Source organism: Toxotes jaculatrix, chromosome 7 (genome assembly GCF_017976425.1).
Source record: "Toxotes jaculatrix isolate fToxJac2 chromosome 7, fToxJac2.pri, whole genome shotgun sequence".
NCBI lineage: Eukaryota > Metazoa > Chordata > Actinopteri > Toxotidae > Toxotes > Toxotes jaculatrix.
In genome coordinates this window covers 22,635,303-22,662,324 of record NC_054400.1, presented here as the reverse complement: position 1 = coordinate 22,662,324, position 27,022 = coordinate 22,635,303, and the positions used below count along the sequence as shown (strand labels likewise).

Genomic DNA, 27,022 nt, shown 5'->3' with positions numbered 1-27,022 from the left:
GAGTAATTGCTAAAGTGTGGAGGAATTAGGATGCGTGAGGTTCCCTGAGGGCGTTTCATCTTGTAACCAGGTGGCTGCCATCAGCCAACCACCTCCAAGTCTGTGATAAACACACAGAAGTGAAACCGATAGACTACATCTGTCAAACTGTCAAATGGTTAACACTTGATGACATCACTCCTAAAATATAAAACACTGCTATGCTTTGTAAAGCAAGTTCCTGGTGTGACCCACAGTTTTCACTTTCCAGGTCCACTGACATAATGAAGACTAATCACATTCAGCCACTGTAAGTAAAACTAAGAAATGTTTTCAAAGAAATACTCATAAACATCAAAGACTGTCTTATAAGGTGATTCTCCATTACTTCATCTTGGCAAAAAAAAAAAAAAAAAATGGAAAGTGCACAAGGGAGCAGCTGTGTTTTCTAGTTGCCATCTTTGATTAGGTTATGGTTGTTAAACTGGGCTGTTGTTTAAAAAGAAAACAAAAACTCAACTTTCAAAATTTTGCCAACATTTATGAGAAAAACAGGAAGGTCTTTCTGTGTCTGAAACATAATCAGCATTACAAGACTCAAATGTTAAACTAAAATGATTAGCTAAGATACCTAAACTGGAGCTATGATACTGCTATCTAGAATATGAAAGGTACAAGCAGGTAGTGATATGTGCCATGCGATAAGATTAAATGCATACACACTAAAGCTTACTGTATGTTACGCTATGATCTAGGCTGGAAGGCATATTTAAGACAGTCAGGCATAAAGTACTCCAAAAAGAAAAGAGGCCATATTGCCTCTTGACTGCAAAACAGAAAACTAACACTGAAAAACATCTTCTCCCTATACCGCATTTTCCTTGTCACTTTGTTTCTTTGTGAGATGCAAATGATCAACAGTGGTGGGACCGGCATAGTGTCTTTTACCCCTCGTCTTTTTTTTCTGCTAACAAAACACTGTGACTGTCTCCCTCCTTTAGTCGAACGCTCAAATTTGTTATTCACAACTCTCAGCCACTTCATGTGGTGGGTGAATAAACACAGGAAAAGCAGACTTACCTTGTCGTCAATGTCACTCTCGCTGTCACACTGTAACAGAAAAGAGACAGACACAGGAAATATAAGGAATTATTCATTTGGCTCCCCCCAGTAGCTCATAATCAGTGCAGATGTTATTTTTGTGTGCAACCTCTCATTCACTGACAGCTTTCAGTGCAAACGGCAGAGGATGAAGGGGGAAAGGAGAGTGTGGTAGTCTAAGAGAGTTGTTCAAGTTTCAAAAGCAGCACAGCCGCACAGAACACCATTCTGGTCTTTTCTGTCGCAAATTCAATGCTGTAAATTTACAAAAGATGAAAAAACGAATAATACTATACACTGGGTTCTATTATAAAGAGCCTGTTCAATGACTTTGTATTCAGCTGCAGCTTGTCATTTAGCCTTTTAAGTGTGCTTTAAAATTGGACGATACTATCTCAAGGACACAGAGAGCTTAGGCTCTTTGAATACTCAAACACAGTGCCTATTAAGTGTGGTATTTCAAATTCACCTTGTGACAAACCAGCCTTTAATTTGTATGTCAGACTTTTGCAGGGATAAAGGAACTAAATAACAAGAGAGGTTGTACTCTGAAATATGCCTTGTCTAGTACGGTCAAAGGCCAAATCACCTTCTATTCAGACAAGAAGTGAAATGGTTTTTCTTCAACACTTCAAATTTCACAAGTCATTTCACCATTAAAATACACAGAGATCAGGCTCAAATATCTTGAGAAGAGGTGCAACTTTAAAAAAACAAGGAAAAGAGAAAAAAGTCAGACCTTGTAACTGACAAACAGATGATGAGAATACTGCAGATACAGAGGGCCACAGCCTTTCATTCCTGACATATTCATAGGCAGAAATCTCTTTCTAGCAAATAATAAAAAAAAAAAAAAAGATTAGACTCAGACACATACTGGGAAGTACATTCACTTTCAGTCTAAAAGAATGTGTGAAGTTAAAGTAAAGTCAATAACCCTGACTTACAGAGCTTGACTGACTTTTTCTATCTTTAGTTTTTATTTGACACATCCTATTTTGTCATGATAAAATACTGCAACTTTAATATTTATGGCAAGCATCACCACACTCCTTAACTTAAATCCAGTGCACATGGTCTTAGCTTCTGTTTCTCACATTCATTTGTCACTAAATGCTCTTGGCTGGTAACCCCCCCCCCCCTCAGAGACAGCAGATAGTGAAGTTGTGGAAACAGGAGTGGTCGAGCTGCAGGCCAGTCCCACTGGACCTCCCAGCAGGATGCATGAGGAGCAAGCAATTCAAGCGAAGAGCCACATAGAGAGGGAGAGGGCCCCCTGTGAAAAACTGCCTTCAATCTGTCAATTAAGTCCCTGTGGCAACATATTTAAGTGGACCCTCTTTATTTTGTTTGACTCCCTTTCAGAGCTGGGCACAATGAGGAGGGAGCTGGGTCAATGAAGGCACAGCGGCCCTTTGTTGGGAGTGCGGTGGGTCCAAATGTATAATTAAGTAACGAGAGTAATCAGCGCAAGGGCTCAGTGGCCAAGATCTTTCAGGAGAGGAGAAAGGAGGGGGGAGCTTCCATGCTCTGTGATTCATCCTTCGCTGTAAAGACAAGGCATACAGCTGGAGTCCTTGATGGCAAAAACTAAGTGAAAAACACTGTGATTCAGCCCCTTAGGAGGGTTTACTGTTGTGTTTGCATCTCTATTCAGAATAATGACTCCTAGAAATGTCGGAGCTCCTACTGTTCATACTGAAGCATTCTTACACAAGACAAAGAACAAGAACATACAAATGTCAGAAGACAAATACAGTAAAATGATACACTCAATATGAGGCTTTCTACCAGCTGAAGAGATTGTTCTTTATGATTCTGGAGAGTGCCAGTGAGAATCAAGAAAAGAGGTGTGAAAGCAAAGGAAGAGTCCATCATAATACTGGAGAAAAGAGAGAGAATGCCAAAATGGTCTAACAATTGTGTTGCACTTGTGTCAATATGGTTGAATGTATGGTTATATAAGAAAATATGTCAGTGTGTTTTCTTTGTTTCTGTCTATTTATTTAACAATCTTAAAATACTTGCTAAAATAAAGGACAACAGCCTAAAATAGGTAATGACCAATAATTTAAAATGGGAAAATAAAAAACCTCTGGTACTGAACTATGAGCACAAACCCACATGTATTTGGAAAATATGTGTGGAAAATTAGAAATATTGGCCACATTTTTACACAACATGTCTCTCCTCTCCTGGGGAATGTTTGCAAACCCTAATTTCTGGGCTTTCGCTTGTCAAAAGACCTTCATTACAGAGTGCAGGGCATTAAGAAGAGAAAGTGGCTTAGGCTTCTTGTCAATCAATTCCCCATTCAGACTGCGGATTCTGGACAAATTAATTGTCAGCCATTTCTATGCTGCTTGTTAGGGGCACATCACAACCTGTAATCACCGCCCATTTGTTCCCTTACCACTCCAGCATTTTGACAGGAATCACATTCAAAATAATGTTTCTCTCCATCTGCACCCATCTACAAATTACAAAAAAAAAAGGCAAATTGATCCAATCTCCGACTTCTCCCTACCCCCAGGAAACTGGTGTAAATGTATTCTTAGCATGCAGCTGAACGGATGACTTCCATCTCACAGCGGTTGTGAGTTCCTCTCGATTACTGGGGACGAGTTTAAACCCTAGGTGATGGAGATGAACAACTGGCTCTGTCTATTCCCTGGGTGCATGCTTGGCCTTGTTGTTGTAGCAGTAGCCATGACACAAGAGATGAGGCCTCACAAGGCTGGAGCTGGCGAGGAGGAAAAATAATATCAAAAGAGCACAGCATGGTGCTTATCCTTTTACAAGAAGCATGCACTGCAGCAGAGCATAAAGAGGAATACTAGCTACGGCTCAGACAGAGACAGTGAGAGACACAGCACAGCAGGGGAGAGAGAGGCAGGTGGAAAGGGGGAACAAAACAACAGTAAGAGCAGGCAGGGGGGATGCTACAGAGATGAAGGGATGGACGGATGGAAGTAGTGTTAGAGCAGGTTTTTGTCAGTACTGTATGTGATTGCCCTGCTGGGCTATTACACTCTGAGACTTCTTTTGAGTCAAAGACAGGAAGACAATGGACCTATGAAATAACTAGAATGGCTCATGTTTGCGAGTGCGTGGGCGTGAGAAGACGACCACGTCGTTTAGCACCCCATGCTACTACGGATATCTGCGCTGGGGAAAAGATTTTCAGCAAGCCTATACAAGAAAACCAAATGGTGAAAATGCAAAACCACAACCCCAAACAGAAACTTCCCTAAACAGCACGTCTGGTGGTCAGAGGGGACATTGTTAAAATTGGAGAGATATGCTGCTCACTAAGCTGCCTGACAGCAGCCAAGCCCCCTGTGGTTTGTGTCTCTCATAGATGTTCACAAACCCAAAAAAAAGAAAGAAAAAAAAAGAAAACTGCCTGCCTCTTCAGAGGCAGGGAGCAAGCAGCAACATCTGCACCTGGCAACCGCCAGCTACGAAGGGTAACAGGGGACCAGCTTCAGCGAATGGCTCCACAACCCTCTCTCCCAGCTCCCCCACCTTCTCTCCAACCCCCTCCTCCCCTTAGCCAGCACATCAGACGGATGCGTTTGACATTTACACAGCTTTCAACACTTCAGAGACAGGAGATTTATTCCGCCAGCGGCCCTGGCTGCAGCCAGGCCTCGACCTGGGCTGGCCCCCATGACGACCCTGTAGCTCAGCCCTGAAATGAGGCAGGGCTGAGGAGAGAGGAGCAAGAGGGAAAAAACAGTGAGAGGGAGGGATGGATGTCTCGATTCTCCTGGACATTTTCTCTGGCAGATTCCGATAGACGTGCAAGGGGAAGACAATAAGCGTTGCGCATCCCGGAGCACATTAAAACGACTGGCCAAATTAATCACACAGTTCCACTTGTCACACTCGGAGGACAGTCTGCCATGAAGTCTGCCTGAGAGATAGAGAGCGGAACAGAGGAGGAACTTGCCCGGCTACGCAAATGCTGGCATGGCGTCAACGACTGTCTGTCTGAATACTGATCGCAGCCCTGTACTCGCTGCAAGAAATCTAGAAAAAAAAACAGGCAAAACAAGCTGCCAGAGCTGCTGGCATTTAAGTGTGACTCTCAGTTCCTTCTCAAAATAAATAAAGCAACAAATAAAATGAATAAAAGCAAGAGGACTATACTGTATATAAAAATGTGTACTTTGTAAGGTGTCAGTGTAAGGTGTGCTGCCACCAGATTATGTTGTGAAGTGTCTAAGATAGTAAGAGTAGTTTCCAATAATCTTCCAGTTTCAGTATCAGTTTAGGATATGGCTACTACACCTCACTTTGTGTCAGTGACTGAATGTCGTAAATCAAAAAAAGTTATAAGTGAGAGTAAAAAAAAAAAAATGCAAAAATTGAAGACTGCCCCAAGCAGCTGCTTCACTTAATCCCTTTTCCAAGTGAATAAGGGGACAAACCAATAATTCAAACACTTCATACTGAGAGGAAAAAAATGGCTTCTGTTTAGATGACATCTCTCCATGGACATAGGCTGAGATGCCCCTGATTGTAAGGGAGAAAGCACTGACAAACCCAGATCTCCTAGAATGAGAGCACACAGAGGAGGTAATGGTCCATTTAGATAGTCTAGGACCAAAGCAGTGTCAGATACTAGTGGAACAACACCAATTTCCTCCCGCAATTTCCCTCCTGCAGAGGCTGGGATGAGGTGTGGGGATGTAGACACGGTGTCCACTTTGATGGGGCGTGGAAGCAGAGCCTCAGGTCCACCAGAGGACCTCCTGTCGGGCCTGAAACATCAGCAGGGTATCTGAAGGTCTCTCTGGCCTTGTGGCGAAGGGTGAAGCCTTACCTCAACTCAGTTTTCATAATTTATCAACAGGACGTTTTGTTTCATGCTCTCATGTTCTCACCCTCTCTGAAACACATCCATGAGTTGGTGCACCGGTAGCTCACCTGGTTAAGTGCGTGCCATATATCAAGGCTGAATCCTTGCCACAGTGGTCACAGTTCGAATCTGGCCCGGGCCCTTTGCTGCATATCTCCATCCCCACTCTCTCCCTCCTTTCCTGTCTCTCTTCACTGACTGTCAAATAGAGGCAAAATGCCATAAAAAAAAAAAAAAAAGGCAATGAGTCACTACAAAGTTGAGGAGGTGGTGTGTGTTCGTACATGTGCTTACGTGTGTATGTAAGTGGGTTGGAATCAAAATAGTCACACTAGGAAATAAATGTACTGTGCACCTAAATGGGGCAAAGAACTAACAAAAAAAAGCTTTGGGAGTTTAAGTGGTGTTGCTGTATTAATATTAGTGTTGACATGGCTTTCATAGAGCCACTGAATCTGACTCTCTCCTCAGCCACAGAGAGGAAAAAAGTGATTGCTCTTGACCCCACTAGCTGTATCTGAAAACACCACCCAGCAAAGTGATTTGATCACACGATCAAATCTATACAGCCATTTGACCCTTGACCTCCCCAGCAGGCAGCACGGGAAGTCAGCTGATTACCCCGGGTCAGCCTAGGAGCTCTGGATTAGGAAAGTATTGATCTCAGTGAAGATGTAGGCTCCAGAGGGAATGAGATTGAGAGAAAAAACTTGGCCGGGTAGAAATGATATCGACCAGTAGAAGAGGCCTGGACAGGCTCGCACATAAAACCATATTTGAGCTTGGGACCTAGGAGGCTGTGCAAACAGACGGCTTCAGCAAAAGCTCCTCTCACAGAGGCCCATTGAAAGAGGACAGAGAGAGAATCAGAGTGAAGGAGGATTGAAGAAGACAAGCTCAGAGAAATGCTCTTTGCATTAGCCAGACACAGGGGCCTCTGGTTCAGGGCTGACACACTTAAGGGAAGAGTCAGTGGGGGCCATGTAAATCAAGCCGGGGTGAGGAAAGATATAGTCCTGACCTGGGGCCAAACCAAGCAGACTTTAACATTACCCAGAGTCCATGTAAACAGCACTGAGACCTGGCGGTGCTCTGTTTCACTTCCATGCAAAGTATGTGGTGAGGTCGAGGAGGAAGAAGGGGAGGAGATCCACGGACAGATTGATGGTGATAGTGGTGGGGGTAAACTTGAAGAGCTGTCCCCCTTCTTCACTAAATCAAAGGACCGCCTTGTCCTTTCCAACAAGAAATCCCTCAACCTTTGCTTTCAGCACTCACTGGGGGAGTGACAGAGCCGACTGGGCTGCTGGTGTGATCCTTGGAGTAGTTTGGCGAGGGAAAAACAGACAGTACTGGCAGATGTACGAGGGAAGAGGGAGCATTTATTCAGCTCAGAGAGAAAGAAGAAAACTGACAGAAACCTGAAGGGACAGGGAATACACAACTGTGTTATGAATATAGTCATGGAAGAAAAATGGGGACATAGGTAAGAGAAAGAATGAGAGAAAAAAACACATTGATTTATGTTTTTCTTTTTTTTTTGCACCTCGTCTTTCATAAGGCTTCGGGTTCATCTTGTCTCTGCTGACCGCATGGCTGTAACTAGTTCGCTATCTTGCCTTCAGAGGTGATCGCACACGCACGTATGCGCATATACAACCCTCTGCACCTCCCGGTGTTTTGACATGGCCCGGGGCCCGGTGCGGCTGAGCTGCAGTGGCAGACACTGGGCATTGGAAATTTAAGTCGGGGCGTAGGAGAAATTAGGCGAGGAGGCAAGGAAATGGGATGTTGACTTGAAGTGGCCCCGGGGGCAGCTGAGAGTCTCCCTGTGCAGCTCCGCTGGCTGCCTGACAGTTTGATGGAGCGAGTGGAGGCTTCCCCGCGGCCCGAGCCGCCGTCTCTAACACTGATGTAGCTCAGTGAGGAACAGATTGAGCCTCCAGGCATCGCTCTGTACTGCTACTCCCCTCCTCTCTCGCTCTTTCTCACTCTCTCTACTGCTACTACTAGCTCTGTCTCACTCTCACTAATCCTGTCAAGCCAACACACAAAGACATGTACACACAGCGCATATGCATGCATATACATACTATATGCGTTCACACAAACTCACATTCTGTATGCCTGCATAAAGACACTTAGATACGCAGACATAACAGCAACACCCACAGTAAGCCTGGCTCCCTCCTTGCTTCTCTTCCCTACGACAGTAATGTGATGAGCACTACAGATGCTGTTTACTGAGCTCTGGCCGACACACGGGGGAAGGAGGAGGAGAGGGAGGGTGGGATGGAAGAAGAGGCAGAAGGAGGTAGAGTCAGGGGGCTGGCAGGCCACAGCCATAATGAAAAGAATCTGGCGGCAGCCCACTGTGTGCTGGTCATGAGAAGCATGTGCTGCCGGGGGGGCTCTACTGCTAATTTCAGGGGGCAGCCAAGCGTTTCACGCTAGACTTGTCATCGGGCCAGAGGGGGCATTCATACTGGGTGACAGCAATTGCAAGAGGGTGGGTAGGGGGGGGGTTATTGGGGAGTGGGAGCGAAGTGAGAGGGAGAAAGCTTCAGCTCCCTTCCCCCTCCCTGTACCTCCTGTCCCCCCTCTGCAATGATCAAACGTTATTGTAGGCAGGGTACAGAATTACAAATGAGTGTCCTGTGGCAACGGCTGGAACTGGATTCAACTGCTCTCTCTCCGCTCTGCTCTCTCTCCTCAGGTGGTCATACAGGGCACACCTCATCCTCCGACCCCTGCTGTCCAAACAGGATTTCATACTTGCATTTTCGTGGTTAACATGACAATAATAATCTGCTACAAGTGCAGGCTGTTTATAAGCCCACACACTCAAACACAGAGACAGTGCTAGAGCATTTGGCTGCACCCCAATGTGGAGAATGTTCTTAATCTCCTTCTATCATTCTACATTTTACTTTATATCACAATATCAATTTATAACGTGATACGGTTGGAAAAACCCTGATTATCTTATGGTGTATACCATCATTTCACCTAATAGTAGCCCCAGCATGTCCTTGGTTTCTAGCATCTTCCTCCGTGTTCATGGACTGCCAGTCCGTTAAAGGTGAAATGATTGACAGGCCCATTTTTAATCAGTGTTATCAACCGGACTGGTGTGCACTCAGGGTTTATCTCTCTACAGAGAGCTAGATAAAATGAGCTGGAAATCATTAAAGAGTTGAGACAAGAGGAAAAAAAAACACAGCCCAAACCATAGACTGTGGATCCTATGAAATAAGAGAGTGAGGGAGGTAGAAATATGAGGAGGTAAGCAGGGGCTACAGGAGCTGATGCTAACAGCTGGCTGCCTCCCCCTTAAAAAAGAAGCGACTGGCTCTTGTCTGGCAGCCAGGAGAGGGAAGCGAGGGATGAGCAGGGATGAAAGGAGGAGTGTGAGAAATGAAGTCGGTGATGAAAGGTGGGTGGTTGATGGAAGATGAGTGGATGTGGGATGGGATGGGGGGATTAACCAGCTTGCGAGAAGAAACTTCTGTTCATTGCCTCTGAAACAAGCCGTCACACAAGAGAGAAAGGAAGGGATGGGAAACAGAGGAAGAGAGACAGAGCGAACTGTAGAGAGAAGGAGGGGAGAGGAAGGGAGGAGGCAAGCCACAATGCACATCTTCAGGCTGTGAATAATTTAGAGGAGCACTGGGGAGACGAGACGAAGATGAACACAAAACACTGGCAGCGTTTGACCTAGAGCTGCCGCTACATCAGTGCACATCACAGAGTGGAGAGCTCTCTCTCGCTATCCCTCTTTCACCCTCCCTCTTTCTGTCTTTTCTCTCTTTTGCTCTTCATCTGCCTCCCTCTGTGTCAGGGAGGAAACAGCTGTACGCTATTCTTGTTTCGCCTCACATTCTATGAAACTCAACAGAATGGCTGACAACTCCGTTTCATAAGGATCTCTCTTTCTCCCTGCCTGCTCTGGGCACATCAGAGGAGTCGGAAGAGCCTCGCGCACAAATGGGTGCGTGTAGATCCAGGCTACGTGGGGCAGTAAAGGCGGATGCAAGTCTGTCTGCAGATCACCGGACAGGACTTATAATAACACACAAATGCACGATGGGTGGAAGCATCAATTTTAAAGAAATCAAACTTGATTTTGGCCACCTTGCTGCCATGATCAATTTTTTTTTACTTTTTCTAAAAGACTAATTTCTAAAACAATCAGTTCTAAGTATAAATTTATCTAAAGTAAAATGCCTCATGTTCACTTATAGCCTCTTAAATGTGAGGAAACAATGATCAATAGATTATTAATAATGAAAATAATCAGTTGCACGTACATCTTTGAAATGAGTACATTTTAGTTCACAGAAAAGAACTGTCACCCTAACATTGTGCTCTTTGCATTTTAAGAGCTTAAAATTACTTACAAGAAAAATTACTCAATTCATTCATCCTGTTTTAAATGAATAAATAATCAATGTAATTTTTACTACCCATAAACTGACATTCTCAGTCAATAATTTCTTGCTGAACGCCCACGTCAACACAGTCAATGTCATAAGACATACTGCAGTGTAAGTGAGGGACAGTGCTGTGAGCAACCAAGCAGTGGAAACCGTGGACAGCAGCAGTAAATAACAGCTGCCCTGTTATTAGGCACAGAAGAGGTTAAACAGAGCTCGTTCACGCCGCCTTTGTCAAGGTGCCATGAATCACCTGATCTGCTGAAATGTGTGTGTGTGTGTGTGTGTGTGTGTGTGTGATGAAAGGACCACTGGGCATCTGTGGTGGGAGTGACAGTTGGGCGGACAGAGGGCGGTCTGATCAACCCATAGGGGAGGGGCCATTTATTACTGTAATTAAGGAACCGTGGGAGTAGAGGAGCCTAGAATGTACATGCATACTGATATGCACGTATAGTAAATCTTCTTTGGTAGAAGTGAAAGTATCATGATAATGGATAAATAGTGAATAACTGAGGACTAAAGATGGCAACCAAAGAAAACATGAGGGCAGCAGCTCACTTTCCTCTTTATTTTCTCACCCCCTCCTTCCCTCCGACACCCTCTCACTCTCTCTCTCACTGTCTCCTGCTTGGTCTGCGTGGCTGATATTAATGGGACGTCCCTTGTTTGTAAATGTGCCAAGTTGTGTGCACCACTGCGGGCTGTCTTTTATAGCAGGCCTCTGGGGCAGCTTTTCCATATGGCATCACATATGGCACTCAGCAGCATCAATTAATGTTGTTATAATACTGATTTTTATGAGCTCGGGTTTCACTCCTTTCCTCTCTTCTCTACCCCTGCAACCCCTCCCTTTTTCCCCCCACTGTCGCTGATTCTTTGATTCTTCAAACCGCCTCTCTCCGATTCCTCAAACCTTCGACAACCTGGCTTCTGAACAGCAGCGGATCTAAAAAGTTTTCGGTGCCAAATTCCGAGAGCTCCTACCAGCTCTACAGAACCCCACTCAAAGACCTTCAAAATGACTTTGTTCCTGCTATACTGCAGAAGAAAGGTAATGCTATTGCCAATGTGTCAGAATCTTTGCATCTTCTATGAGACCAAGAGACTTCGATCAATGAAATATGAAAGAGCATGAGAGAGACAAAGACAGCTATTACAGAGACTGAAAACTATGTTAGATGATATCACATATCTGCAAACAAATCCCACATTTACAGCACCTATTGTAGTTTTGGTCACATTAGGCCAGCATCAGGGCCTATTAGTGTTTTAAATTAGGCTTGTATTTATGCACAAAACAATAGGCAGATGGATGTAAGAACAGAATCTGAGGGGCCTTTTTGTTCCCTAGTGCCTTTGGTGGTGGATCTGACAGGAAGGGAACAAGAGCGTAGCAAAAAGCCCCGCTTAAAAAGCTCCCAGCCACACCAGCCTTGTCAGCGTTGCCACAATTAGAGACTAGATCACTGGCGCTTCCCAGCGAGAAACATCTCACCACCACTCCTCAATGGAACTCTTTCATTTGAGGAACACACTCAAAGCGGGGTTTTAAAACGTTTCGAATGGCTAATCACTCTCAGGATGAAAGACCCTGGCGTGTTCGTTTGTCTCAGCGTGGGGAGCTTCCCTTGCCGTCTCTCTCTGTCTCTGATTCTGATTGTTTTTGTTCGTTTCTTTTTCAGCAGGCAGGCGAGGCAGGCGAGCTGGCAGGCAGCGCTGTTTGAAGGTGCAGTCAGACCTGAGTGCAGGCCTGATGCTTTGTAGTGATATTTCCAGCAGCACAATCTCATTACTTTTTGACGTGGGAGATGCGTGCAGGGGCGGATTGTCATTTCACACTGTCAAAAGTTCCGAGAGGGAACGGAGACGGGAATGGAACTTCAATGACCTGCATGCCTCTGGCTCATCAAGACTGAATATATTAAACCAAATAACACAGATAAAACCCAGTGAACCAGATCCTTGAAGATGCTTGTAAACTTAATGTCCAGTTCCCAGGGGTGTTGAAGGAATTTCTCTCCTTATCTAGGATCTCTGATCGGATCTGTTTCAAAGCCTCCTAAACCTGTACATCCCCTGAACCTAATTAACCTACATACAGCACTGCATATACAGCCTGGCAGCACATACACATATGTGCTTTGTGTCTTTGGTGTCTTGAGAGGAAAAGTCCTGAGGGCAGCATCCCACACCTCTCAGAGATGGTGAGAGCTCCTGGACGTTTTCACATGGGACAATCATTGGCAGCTCACTCCTTTAAAAAAAAACAAAAACAAAAAAAACTCGGGGGTATCCCTCGAAGTTGATTTCACACGGAGTTCTTTCAATACAGAGAAAAACTTTGCTCTGTTTAAGAAGCTGCCAAGCACTGATTGAAGCGCCTGGTTACCATGCGAACCCCAGCCTGTTGCTGGGGTGACTGTCCCAAAGTGCTTCCTGGGTAATTTTCGAGGTCACTGGTTTGTGCACGCCTATGTGGTGCAGATGCGCCCACCCTCATTCAGGGCCCAGCAGGAGCTCTTTCATTAGGCCCAGTGAATGGCCTTATTCATCCCCTTCACCACAATTGGTCACGCTGCGTCTCCGCAGAGGGCCCAGGACAAACTTTTCTCTCTTTCCACCCCCTGATCTTTCATGCACCACCCACCTTAGTCATGCTTCGCTTTTGTTCAGGAGCATGAGGTGGCTGAAGCTCCGGGGCTCATCTCTGGCTCTACACTACCTTAGACCCACTAATAGGTGGCATGTTACAGACTCCTGACATTGCTGTCTTTGTCTATCTTGAAGAATGCTATGAAAACACATCATTTACCAGGCAATAAAGATGACTACAGACATTAAAATCTTTTCATATTTGGGAAAATGCGATTTTAACATTAGAATCAGGCAACAACAGTGTAACATACGACCATAAAAAGAATAATCCTTCATATTCAGAAATATTTTTAAGGTGCAGTGTTTTGTACAGATCTTTATGAAGCATCAATGCATTAATCCCATTTTCCATACTTCTATTTCTATCTCAGTGTTGCATAAATGGCCCAGAGAACCTGTTCTAGCAGAACTCAGAGCCATTTCATCCCTAAGTTACTTCTCTCTCCAGTGAGTCACTCCTGTAACTGCAGAGCTTAGCCATGCTAGTGGGTCTTCTACTCCCTGCCTCGTTTTGGCCCTCAAGTGAGTCTCAGGTCTGGCCTAGTCAGAAGTGACTAATTGTCTTGAGTTGTTAGTGGGCCTGGAATGAGATCCACTTTAATCGGTGACAGGGTGCACAATAATTTTGTTTCTCCCTTCCTCCTCCCCTCGCTCTCTTTCTCCTTTTTGCAGCAGATTTACCCCCTCTGCTTCTCAACCTACTGAGCTGTAAAATTGAGTGGACGGCAGGCAGGATACAGAATGAGACCTGGCATCGTGGACGCACTAACCTTGAGGAGGGCCACTGCTGCTGGCTGCACCTAAAGAGATGGAGACAGAACGTCAACCATATTGGAATGAGGAAGGTTAAAATGAGGAGGGAGAAAAGACCAAAGGTGAAAGGAAAGGTGGAGACCCTTTCTGAAAAAGAAGAAAAAAAAAATGCAATATGACAGCTTGGCATAGCAGGTCTGAATCAGCACGAGTACGGACAAACACACTACATTTACTGACAGGATGTCAACCACAGAGAGAGGAAAATAAAATTAAATGTCTGATAAAATATACATATTGTGTTAACACAGAGGATGATAAAAACAACCCCAGAGCCTTTTTTTTTGTCTCTGAGCAGTTCTAACAAAACTATCCTTCCTAATGAAATCAACTTGTATAGCTACTCTTAGAACGAATCTGAGCAATCAATTACTATGAATCACAAATATACTAGCTGTGGTTTAGATGTGAACAAATGGAGTCTCAGTCCCTTACAGATGATATTAGTGCTCTGAGCTGCTCTCTCTCCACGAGAGATTAAGCAGGTTTGTACTCTCCCAGGCGGGCAGCGCTCCCCCCTCCAGGGTGCTGCACTATCATTTGCAGGAAAATTACTTCAGTAATGAAGAATCCAGGCCCATAAATCCTCATGGCCTCACCTTCCTTCGCCGCCCAAGTCTCGCTGAACAGCTAGTAAAAATTCCCTTTAAAAAATTCATAGTGCAATTTTGCTCAAATCCCTCCCAGCAAGCACAATTATGGAACTTTCATCTCAATTGATTTATGTCCTGGGCTAAAAGGGGAGGGAGGGAGTGGGGGGGGGGGGGGGGGGGGTCTTAGAGGGGGGTGGGGTTGTGAAGGGGGGTTAAAAAACAAGTGGTAAATCATTGTTTTTAAAAGGGAAGGCATAAGGCCTTTTGTCACTTTCCCTGCATGTGTGTTGTAGTGCGGGCGATAGAGAGGTGCGTGGATAAGGGGAGGAGGAAGAGGGAAGGGAACGTCTTGAGGGTCTGAAAGCAGAAGTGAAATGGCAAAAAGGAGGAGGAGGGGAGGGAGATGGGGGCGAAAGGAGCGGTATTCCACTTGATTAATAACACTAATCAAATTATACAGTGTTCCACTGCGCCCTGAAATCTGGGGCCATAATGTCCTCTAATGGCGAGGTTCATGGAGCTAAACTTCAGAGGGAAAACACGGCGCTGACTGCTGCATGCCTTAATGAAGGCAGTAAAACATCCATTTCCAGAAGCCATGAAATGAAAGGCAAGATTGTAGATGTGCACCCAGTGGCTCCCCCACTGCAAAAAAATGGAAGGCTGTTAACACAAAAGACAGTGTCGGAAAGAGAGGGAGAGACAGACAGACAGAGAAGTGCAAGGCTTTAAGAAGAGAAATGAGGAGAGAATAATACAAGTGAAGAGATTTAAAGGGCAAGAACACCAAGAGTATGAGGATACAAAAAGAAAAGGGATGATGAAGTGAGGATAGAAAAACAGATTGGTAGATTCTCTCAGTGCTATATTTCCAGAGAAGTTCTCTTCTGGCATGAAGACAATCTCTGTCTGCTGATTATGGATGAGCCGGGCTGCTTTACTATGTCTGTTATACTTAGTGCTGCTGACAGCAGCCACAATTCATCACTATTTAGTTGCTGATGCACCTAACCACAGCATCCTCCCCCTCATCCATCTCAATACCACTCCATTAGAGTATTCCCTCTGTCCATCCAGGCATGCACTCTGTTGATCTATCTATCCATCTGTATTTCTATTCGTCCATCCATCCCTCTGTACGTCCATCCATCCATACATCCATACGCCCGTTTGTCCAACCATCCATCCGTCTGTTCATCCATATATTCGTCTATATATCCATCCAATCTTGTGGAAATAAAATTGTGCCCTGAAAGATCTGACACAGACAACAATATTGCTCTGACCTTAGCTGTCAGCTAGAAGCACAGTAGTGGCACACTACATGCCCGACATCCAAATCTAAGCATAACATGTAAAAGATCACCAGACACAAAGGAAAAGTCTGCCGCATTATAACAAACTGAGATTCCAGACACTTATATTTGTACAAAAGCATTATGGTTTGCATTTAATCTACTAAATTGCACACGCTACAAACAATCAAATCAGCCTTTGAATCTTGAGTAAAGCAAATGTTGTTCGTAGTCCTTAGGGCAGAATTTCATCTGGAGAGCAAGGGAAGAAAAAAACAACAAAGCTGAGAAAACACAGATTGCTATTGTTATTATTATCATAATTACAGTTGTGCTTATCATGCAAGCAGCCTCAATCAGGATGAAATACAGTTTCATTTGATGAAGCTTCCTGTTTTGACTGGCTTGAGTTTGGGAACCACACACTTGGCTGGCGTGCCAAAAACTCAATCAGGCGCAATTACATAGCCATCAGATAGAAATGTAATTGATTTGAAAGCTGACATGAGATATAACTACATTACAGTGGAGGCACAGTGGGGAGGCTCCTTAGGGACAGGGCCTACGGGGAGCTCATTACCGCCAAGCTTTGAATTATTGAGTGCTAAGGCAGTGACATTGAGGAACAGAGGCGGGTGATTGGCTGTAACAACTCAGCAAGTGTTTATCTCAACTTACAGCAACCTAAGACATCTGAAGGAGTGATCTGCCTGCGCATGAATACTGCAAGGGAGGTTGTAATGGTTCATAACTGAAATGGTTGAGGTCAAGGTAAAGTCCACGGTGCACATCATGTCTGCTATATCCCCTTCTAATATTTGTAATGGGCATAAGTACTTCCTGCATGTGGATCGTTTCCATAGCAATAACTCCACTTAGTCCTTGGGTCACGTTTTTAGTGCTTTGGTTAGCGTTTGGTTTGGGGAAGCATCACATGTCACCCTGCATAATGAGAGCTGTGTTGACTAAGCACGGTGTTTTCCCAAAATTTACTTTCGCTTAAGTACAATCTACTTAGTTGGTTTTTGTGTTGTCTGGTTTGGTTGTTGCTGAGGTTATGGGCTACTGTCATAGCTAGCAGGAAAAGAAACATAGTGCCATACATTTATTAATTTATCTGTCTGATTTTTTTTTTTCTGAACCAATTCACCAGTACTTCTGTTATTTTAACAGAAACATCTCCAGTTTTCCCACTTCTTAGCTTTACAGACACAAAGAGCTTAAATGAGGTGCCAGCCTCCCTTGAGTCAGGTTAGGGTGTGGGTGTGTGAGTGTGTGGGTGTGTGTGCAGGGTTTGGGGGCGGGGGGAGCACATCTGTCTGACCCCAACCAAAAGCCTGTGGGCCTTCCCTGAAGTGCTGAGGGTTGACTATTGAGAGGATAAAGATATAAGTCACTGCAGAGAGGCCTTGGCATCCCCCAGGAACCTGGTGACTGCCTTCCTCTGGGAGAGCTATGCCCCGTAGGCTTCTGCCACTGATCTCCCTCTGTCTCTCTCATTCTTCTATCATTCCTCTCTCTCTCCTCACACAGGCCTCCTGTGAGCTTTCTTACAAAAATGAGAACTCAATTAATTCAGGCGAAATGAGGACAAGAGAGGAGGAGGTCTAGGGAGCCCGGAGAGACAGAGAATGAGCGAGAGAGGGAAGCCTAACAGAGCTGCTTGTCAATCTGCGGCCTGGAAACAGCAAACAGAGCATGGGGTGACTGTGCATGTGCATTAAGTCTTTAGCCAAGTTAATCCTGTCTGCAGTTTAAACATGGCTGATGAACGAACACTCCTCATTACAGAGGGGGATGCTGGGTAAATAGATAGGTCAGAGGGAGGCACACAAAGAGAAAAGAGCAAAGCCTGAAAGAGATGAAGACCGAGCAGACGTGATTAAAAACATGCTGACACTCAGTGCTCTGCATGTTGTTTATTACATGGATGATGGTAGGGTCTCACACATTAGCCTTTAACAGAGTTCAGTAATGGCTGTCGTGGTTGTATGCAGTTGTATGTCTCTGCCGACCGGTCAAGTTGTAGTTTACATCCATGTCTGTCCAGACTCATATATTATAAGCAGTGAAGACGTTGAAGGAATTTAATAAAAGGTACAAAGTGAATCTTTTGATTTGTGATATAGTGAGATAAATGAAATTGATTTGACTTTGTTAAGCACTGAATTCCTAAGATATCAAATTCACATGAATGGGACGGATGAATAGATAGATGGACTGACAAATAAAAAACATGATACTTCTGGCCACTGCTATTGCTGGCTTGGAAGCACAATTACACGTCTAAGTGTTTGCATTAGATAAACTCACAATAGCCTACATAGAAGTGTTATTATAAATACCTTGGCCTATGTTTAACCTAGTGAAATGACCCAACAGTGGTGTGAAAAGGCTGTATGTATGTCAGTTTATGAATGTGGCCTGTGACCTGTGACCTGTAACCTTGAGAACAAGGGCCACATGCTAAAGATGCAAAGTGCAGTCAGGTAGACAACAGTCATCAATCTTGCATGAGCCCGGTCACCCTGTTTAATGCTATATTAAGGTGCTACAAGCCACCACCCAGCTCAGCTAATTTTCTCATAGCCTTGCAAAAAAACTGGCAGAAAACCAGCTGTTAGCAGGGGCTGTCGCCAGGTTTGAGGTCAGTAGTGCATACACACACACACATACACACACACATACACACACACACACACACACACACACACACACACAGGCATTCTACACACACACAATGTGTGTGATATGAGGAGGCACGCTGCAGTATTTCCAGCACCTACCTATGCTAAGTAGGCTGAAAACAAATGGACACTGTACCCGCTATTTTCATCTGGGGTGTTGCTAAGTAAACAACTGTTTTCTGTGTGTGTCACTAAGAACAAAAAACAAAACAAAACAAAACAAATAAAAACAAATGACCCATTTTTACCGTTCGACTGCTTGTAAGCTGTGAGATGTTATCTCCAGTGCAATGGTGTTATAAAAGTAACCACTTCCCTCTGACAGAGTGTAAATCTCACAGTATTCTGGGATATTTTTATGTTCAATTTTGACTGCAGTGCATATATTACAATGTTTTACCAGTCCCAGCTCTAGGACAAGGCTAGTAAAACAGGCAAGTTAGACAGTTCCAAATTTTCATATGATAAATACCTTGCATGTAAGGAGCCAGGGGGACTGTGGCAAATGTGTTTCCAAGAAAATCAGTCTGCCACTAGTACTTAGAGTGATTGAATAGCCTGTAAACAGAAGCAGCAGACTTGCTTGACGCTCTCTGGGAGATACTAATATAGTTGTGCTTCCAGGAGCTGAAGGGAAGGAAGGAGGTGGGGCGTTCAAGTTCATGAACTGAACAGCGGATGCAGGAGCTTTGAAAATTACCCTGTCTCCGCACTTGGCTTGGTCTCTGAACTGAAACTGCAGAGTAAAAGCACAAGACTGTTGAGCGAAGTACGTCAAGTCAGTCATAAGACACCCTTGGTCAATGGCTGATAGTGTTCCTCGCATTAGCCCAAATTAAAATTAGATTTATCTTTAACAATCTAATAAAAAAAGCCATATGATGACACTTTCCCTCATTTATGCTTTCCATCTTCTCTTCTGCAAACCCCTGAGGAGAATAAATTCTCCTTTGTTCATGGTGCTTGTAAAAAGATCTTTTTGCTACTGTGCCAGCATCTTCCCTATCTATAAAATTCATCACAGTCAGAGATCATTTTCTCCAGATCTATGTCCAATCAAGAAAGTGTGGAAACTGCAGATAGTCTTGTTGATGTTGCAGGTCGAATTAGAGGCAATATGAGCATGACAATGAATTAAGCACACAATTTAGCACTCTAGTTGAAGGCATGCCTTTGGGTCTTCACCACACATCAGCTGACATTGATACTGTATTACGCCTAAGGATATTATACTAATAAACAACCTAAAAAGAAGGCAGGGTTCTTCCATGGCCTTAACTTGAGGCCTGTAGTTTGTAGTGAGGAGAGGTGTAAAGTTTTTTTGCACCAGGTAAATAACTGAATGTGTTTGTTAGTTCACCAAAAATATATTAAGCTATGAAATGTTATTTATATAGCACCAAATCATAACATAACATAACATAACATAACATAACATAACATAACATAACATAACATAACATAACATAACATAACATAACATAACTAGCATGGTTCTATTAATTCAAATGACATGTGTCAGATGCTGCAATAAAATCTTGTAATCGACGGTGTCAAATGCAGCACTAAGGTCCAGGAAGAGAAGAGACGGATCCATTATCTGAGGCCATGAGAGGATCATTGGTAACTTTAACTGGCGCTGTTTTTGTGCTATGATGTACCAAAAAATCCTAATCACATAATTGATTTGCAACAGCTTAATTGAAGGATTTTAGAAATAAAGGAGTGATTGGATATAAGTCTAGAGGTGGGTAAAAAATCTGGATCAAGAACAGGCCTTTTAAGTACAGGCTTATTTACTGCAACCTTAAAAGCGTGTAGTACATAGCTTGTTAATAAAGATACATTTATCAGATCTAATTCAGGGTAGAAATCCTTGAACAGCCCAGTTGGAGTAACATCTAAAAGACAGGCTGGTGGTTTAGATGAAGAAACTGCTGAGGTTAACTCAGACAGATCTATAGGAGACAAGTCTAGTCTAATCTAGTCTAAATAGAATTCAGGTGTTACAGTCGATTCTAAGGTCACTGTACTTGACTGGACAATACATCTGTGTGTGTTTTATTTGTAAAGAAGTTCATAGAGTCATTACTACTGAGAGTTAAAGAAATACATGGCTCAATAGAACTATGACCCCCTGTCAGCCTGGCCACAGTGCTGAAAAGAAACCTGGAGTTGTTCTTATTTTCTGCTATTAATGATGAATAACAGGAGGAGCTGGCATTAGATTTTTCATTTCCAAGCTAAGCCAAATTCTTCTAGATTGGTGGAATGCCACTTCCTTCAGCGACATCTGCTTTGAAGCATGCATTTATGAACTGCACCATGGAGCTAACCTCCTCTAACTCACCTTCTTTATCAGAGGGCAAACAGTGTCAAGAGTTGTATGCACTGAGGTTGTAGCACTGCCAGCAAGATCCTCAAGTTGGGATTAAAGTTGAGATAGCTGTCTTCCATTGTGTTGGCACATAGAAATGGAGTTAACAACAATGGAATTCTTTCCTCCTCAGATAGATGCTTTTTTCCCAAATGATGTGTAGTCCACTGTAAATTCAAATCTTACTAAAAATGGTCAGACAAAAGAGGGTTTGGTGGAAATATTATTAAATGTTTGATTTCTATTCCATATGTCAGTACAGAGAGTGGGTTCATCAAGTAAGGCTGTTGCTGTCAACATCTACATGAATGTTGAAATCACCCACTATAATTATCAGAACCACAAACTCAGTTGGTGATGACTTTTTTTCTCTCTGGGAAAAATAAAATGCAAAGTAATGGGCAGGTAGACAATACACAGTTTCTTGTTTAAGGTTTTTAAATGAGTTTGAAAGCAAAGTTGAAAATCACTGCGGACCCTCCACCTTGGACTGTGCTTCGAGGAATGTGAGAATTAATATGAGTGGGAATGAGTCACTGATTTATTTAGACTAACATATTGTTCTTGCTGCGACCAGGTTTCAGTAACAGAATAAATCACTGTGATGATCAGTTATCATTTCATTGACTAATAGGGTTTTAGATTAGAGCAATCTAATATTTAACAGTCCACATTTAATTGTGCTGTTTTTCTTGTTCTAACATTTATATTAATTTTTTTTTAATTAAGTTTTTATGTACAACTCCTGTTTGGTTGTCGGGGGGCAGACACAGTCTCTATGGGGTTGTAGGTGGGCAGAACTGCTACTCTGCCTTCTGGTCTCAACTCTTGGTTGTCATGGTTATGGTGTACTAATAAACTTGGTCAGATATGAGAGCTGGTCCATCCAACATGGGATGTATGCTGTCAGACCAGGTCTTCACCAGAAAGTCTACCTATTATCCACAGAGCTGGACACCACGCTGTGGCAGCCAGTGGCTGAATGATGACATGCAGCTACATGTCATCACTGGTCAGATTAGGCAGGGGCCCAGAGAAAACTATGGAGTCTGACATTGTCTTTGCATGTGTACACACTGACTCAACACTAATTTTAGTGAGCTTCAGTTGGTGTAATTGGGTGTTGTTACTGCTGACGTGAATAACAGTTTTACTAAACTTACACTTATTCTTTGTCAGCAGTATCCTGGCTTTGGGAGCTGCTGAGGGGAGGGCAGGAGCTACACTGGGTTGGCTTGCACCGGCTACTGGGCCCAGGCTAACTACACAAGCTAACTGTAGTTAGCCAGTTACAGTGCTTTCATGGCATGGAGCCTCTCTTCTTATTCACTGAGCTTCATTTCCATCACATCAAATAAACCACATACATCATGTCTACCTTTATCACTATAGGAGGTAGAGCAATAATAAACATAAGACACAATGGGGATTAGAGAGCAGGAGAGTGAGAAGCCATTGCTAACTGCTAAGCTAAAGTAACTAGCAGATATGAATAGTGTGTGAACAGCTGGAATTAGAGAGAAAATCACTGAAATGAGTGCTTAAGCAGAACTAGTCAAAGTTTACAGTGGGTACTTAGCAGCTGTAACAAAGAATATAGCAAACTTAACTGGGCTGAGACAGAGCATCAAAAAACGCCACCAGAAACACTGGCAAACTGGTACATGAGACATATACACTCACGCAACACGTCAGCCAGTGAGTGTCTTCCAAAGCCCTGACAGCAAAAGGACTCCAAACGAAACAAATATCTCAGATATATTTTAAAGGTTGTTTCACTTTCTTGATGTCAGGTATCTGGTGAATAATTTATATTTTCTGAGATTCAGTCATTTTTCTCAGAACGTTAACAGGAAGGTGAGACAGAGGGAGTGAGAGTTCAAGCTCTGCAGCTTCAGCAGTTTCGTTGTAGCCGTTGTAAAAATGTGAGAAAAACCACAACCTATGTGACTATTGTGCAAACATGTAAAACCACAAAAGGTGATGTGAGTTACTAAAAGAGCAGGTTATCTCCATATGGGGTGAAGCCACAGCCCAAAACAAACTGAAGCTCCTGCGATAGAAATACACAAGTGAAGTTTTCTAAGGCCTTGAAAGTGGCACATACACAGAGTGGAGAAATAGATAAGTATAATGAATACACATATACGAATGAGTATAAAGACTATGCAAATTATATGCTATGGCCTTCATAGTCACCAGATCTCACTGCTTTGGTGGCTTGTGGTGTTATAACACCTTGTTAAGACATTTGCTGTTAAGTAACACTGCTCTTTTTGCCAATAAAATAAAATATCTGAGAAACAATAGACATGTACATTATGTGTCTGACAATAAAGCTCTTAGCCCAGTCTGTGGATACACACCAAAATCCCCAGACACCTGCACCACATCTCCTCTGACCCGAACATGAAACCAGGACAAGAAACACTAGGCAACCATTTGGTTTTGTTTGTCCTCCTGGGGCCGTCTTGGCTCTTGGAAACCTTACCCTGGCATTCACTCTAATCCCCAGAGAATGAAATGCAGGGCCAGCAGCACACAGATAAAGCATCAAGTGATTGCATATCTGTGACAGACCACCGTAGAAGTCTCCAAACGTGGCCTCTGTGACACTGCTAATTTGACGTCCCTTCTCCTGTTCTGCACTTGGCCTCAGGGGCAGCCCCAGTATCAACTTACATCTAGTCGGTTACCTTCAAATAACAAGAGCTGCATCAACTTAAACTGATTCAATTGAGCAGAATTGCACACAGTTCATTGGCTTTTGGCTGGTGCTGGCGGAGTAGATGACAGCGGTGTGTGGAGCTGGAGAGTATCAGTTGACCCAGACTAATTATTCATAAGGCTTGTTGTGATGGCTGCTGCTCCAGTAAGGTCAGGCAGGTGCAGCTAAGGGGGAAACAAAAACATTTCCTTCTAAAACGGAGCTGACACCGCCGGGTAGCTACAGGAAACTATGAAAGAAAATCTGATGCCTCAAAAGGAAAAGAAAAATAGCACTAAGAGTAGTGAGCTCTCTGTGTATTGTAAGTGTGTCGTATAGCAATGTATACATTCCTAAATAGAGGATGCATTTGATGCAGTGGTAGATATGATTAAGAGGAGTGCTCATGCATGGCTGAAAGGAGAATGGTGCAGCTCTTTAAATAATAGTACACACTGTGTCCTCACAACCACAGGCAGGCATTGCCTTGAAATTTGTAATTACAGTAATTGTGATTTCGACAAATGGGCCTCCAATACGCTCTTCAACGGCAAAAATACAGGTTGTGTTACCCATGAGGAGTCTACCAAAAGTATCCGTGGATAAAGCTTTAATTTAAAAGCTCTTGGATAGAAGGCATTTAAAATGTCCAGATGTCTGAAAAAATATTCCCAATAACACTATTTAGAGTTAGTCTTTGACTAAGGCATAAACTTTATGACTCCTGCAAGGAACACCCTTCACCTTTAAATTCAGACGAACTTCTGTCTCACCTCTATTTACAATCGAAACAAACCACAGAAATGTGTACCCACAAATACACACACAAAAGGCCCACTTATGAAAAAGCACAATAGTGTGGCAATTAGCGGCTAGAGAGGACGAATGCTGGATCGGTTACAGTTGTTGAATGTTAATTACAGCGTTTTACGGTGCTGAGGAGATAACGAGTTAGCGCCTGGTGACAGCAGCGACACGTCCTTTAACGAGAGCCGTGGAAATTTATGAAACTTGAGATCAGGGACAATGAGGCGTTACTGGCTTGTCAGACGCTCTTCTGCTCACCCTCCCTTTGTCCTAATGAAGGCAGACACTCGTTTCTTTCTCTTCTCCGCTCCTTCCAGTGCCGTTAGCCTGGAATGCTTATTGTTCATCGAGGAAAGGTAAAAATCGGAAGATTGGAATTCCATCCGTGTCCACTCTAAACACCTTATCATCGCACATCACTGCTGCCGTTGTCTAATCAGGTTCTGTCACAGTTTTCGGGTCAGAAAAAAATAATCAGAAAACATGTGGACACATAAAGGCCAAAGATAAACATAGGGTCATATTACAGATAATTCCCTGTCTGGGGCAGGAAACATAGCCGGTAGCCAGACAAATGTGAGTGACCATTCATTCCCGTCTGTCTAAATAGCGAGGGATCAAGAGCTTGGTGAAATCCGAGGGGTTAATATGGTCATGTTGTGAAGCCTGGTTTGGAATTTAGGTTAATGGAATCATTGATAGGGCTCAGCTCTCATCCCAGCAACGCTTAAGAGGATCCATACCTCATGATTTAGACAAATCCTGGGACATTCTTCAAAGTTTCCTCCACTGACCCTGGCAAGACTCTTTGAAACACACACACACACATAGAAGTCTGAGGATTTCTCTGGGTCTGCACAGCCACTGCTAACCAGAATCCCCTAGGCTGTATCAACAGCCTAAATGGTTTTTATAGAATATTACATCAGTTACACTGGGGCAAACATGGGCCCCAATGGAAATATTAGGCATAATAAAGAGAAAGAGAGCTTGTTTTCTTTTTTCCCCGGCAAATTACACTGAAATGCAAGCAGGAATGTATAGTAAAGTATGGGATTCATGAAATTGTAGCTCATGTCTAGACTTGGAAAAAATAACCCAATCACTCTGAGTTCACTAGACTTAGCTCTAAACAAGTGATTTACATTAGCATCAAAGTACCTTCACTCTTCTCTAATGTAGCCTTTTTACAAATAGGGTTGCAATAAGAATCCTTGAGATAATGTAAATTTACTGATTTAACTTCTAATATCCTCAGTGAAGCCAGTGACCTTCTACCAACTCTTGTGGTGGGAAAAACAGTAATTTATGCAGCTGCAGGAGGAGTGACTAGCCTACTGGAGAGAGTAAGAGAAGATCTTTTAAAACCGCAGAAGACGAGGCACCTGGGATGGTGTTCAGATGTCAATAAAAACAGGTGTTAACCAGCTTAGCTAAGATGTTAAGAGCTTGGATAATCCTAGCCTGGATCCAAGAAGGATCCGGCTCTGGAATACTAATGCTTAGGATGCACCGTTAAATCACACAGAGTTGATTAGGGGGTTGAGTTTGAGTGGCGCTGCTGCTACAGGCTGTCAAAGCTCAATTTGCATCTGCTGGCAATTACCAAGGATTGAAGAATAAAGGATGTTCACGTATAAAGAATACTTGGTTGTGAGAGGTGTCATCAAGGTCTACAAGCAACTATTTCTCGTTAAAAATGGGCTACATATTTATCTACAAGAGAAAAGGCACAACAGTACATCACGCATTACACATCATAGATATTCTAAGATATTCCCCTGCAGAGAAAAAAAAGTGACATTTTACTTTTGCTCTTGGATTCGAGTCATTTTCTGCGACACTATCTGATGTACAATGGAAGATCTACAATCAGCGAACACTTCATTAGAAACACCATACTAATACTGAGTGGTTCCTCCCTTTACTTGCATAGAAATCTGCTCTATCATTTTAAGCTTACTGAACTGTACCTTTGGTAACTGTTAAAATGTTTTATGCATGTGACTGTAGGTTACCACTCCATGATGCATGACACAGGGTGTAGAGCATCTGTTTTTTCTTTTGCTGGTGTCGCAGTTTTATTCCAATAGCCATGTAAAGGAGGGAATATTTTGGTATTGCTTTTAATTGTAAGTTAGGGGCCCTTTTAGTAACCATGGTTCTCTGAAACTTGAGAGAACTATGTTCTTGTTGGTAACAGGATTTTCTAATTACCAATGTCTCATTAGTTGTAATTGTTTACTCTAATTAATAGTAATATAGAGAACAATGCCAGACTTCGAGATGCCTTTCTGGTGACCAAAGTTGTACAGAGCGGTCATCTGAGTTACCGTAGCCTTTCTGCCAGCTCCAGCCAGCCTGGCCATTCTCCTCTCACCACTCCTACCAGTAAGGTGTTCCTGTCTGCAAAACTGCTGATCTCTGGGTGTTTCTTGTTTTTGTGAATAAACTCTAGAGAATGTTGTCTGTGAAAATATTCAAACCAGCCTGTCTGGCACCAACAATAATGCCACAGTCAAAGTCTGAGATCACATTTTTTCTCCATTCTGATGTTTGATGTGAACATTAACTGAAGCTCCTGATCTGTATCTGAATGATTATATGCTTAGTACTGCTGCCACATGATTGGTTGATTGGATAATGCCACAAATAAGCAGGTGTACAGGTGTTCCTAATATAAAGTAATATATGATTACAAA

General features: G+C 43.3%; 1 protein-coding gene across 8 annotated transcripts in view; it reads right to left on the bottom strand.

Moving 5' to 3' along the window:
* Positions 1 to 27,022, bottom strand: part of fbrsl1 (fibrosin-like 1) — a 276,517-nt gene that overhangs the window by 90,044 nt on the left and 159,451 nt on the right. For 6 of the 8 annotated variants that reach the window (XM_041041720.1, XM_041041718.1, XM_041041719.1 and 3 more), the window contains exons 5-6: positions 13,812 to 13,841; positions 1,060 to 1,089 (exon numbers count right to left, since the gene is read on the bottom strand). In XM_041041720.1, the coding sequence (XP_040897654.1) occupies positions 1,060 to 1,089; positions 13,812 to 13,841 (60 nt within the window). The remainder of the gene's footprint in view (positions 1 to 1,059; positions 1,090 to 13,811; positions 13,842 to 27,022) is intronic. The other 2 variants (XM_041041721.1, XM_041041725.1) reach the window with 1 other exon arrangement.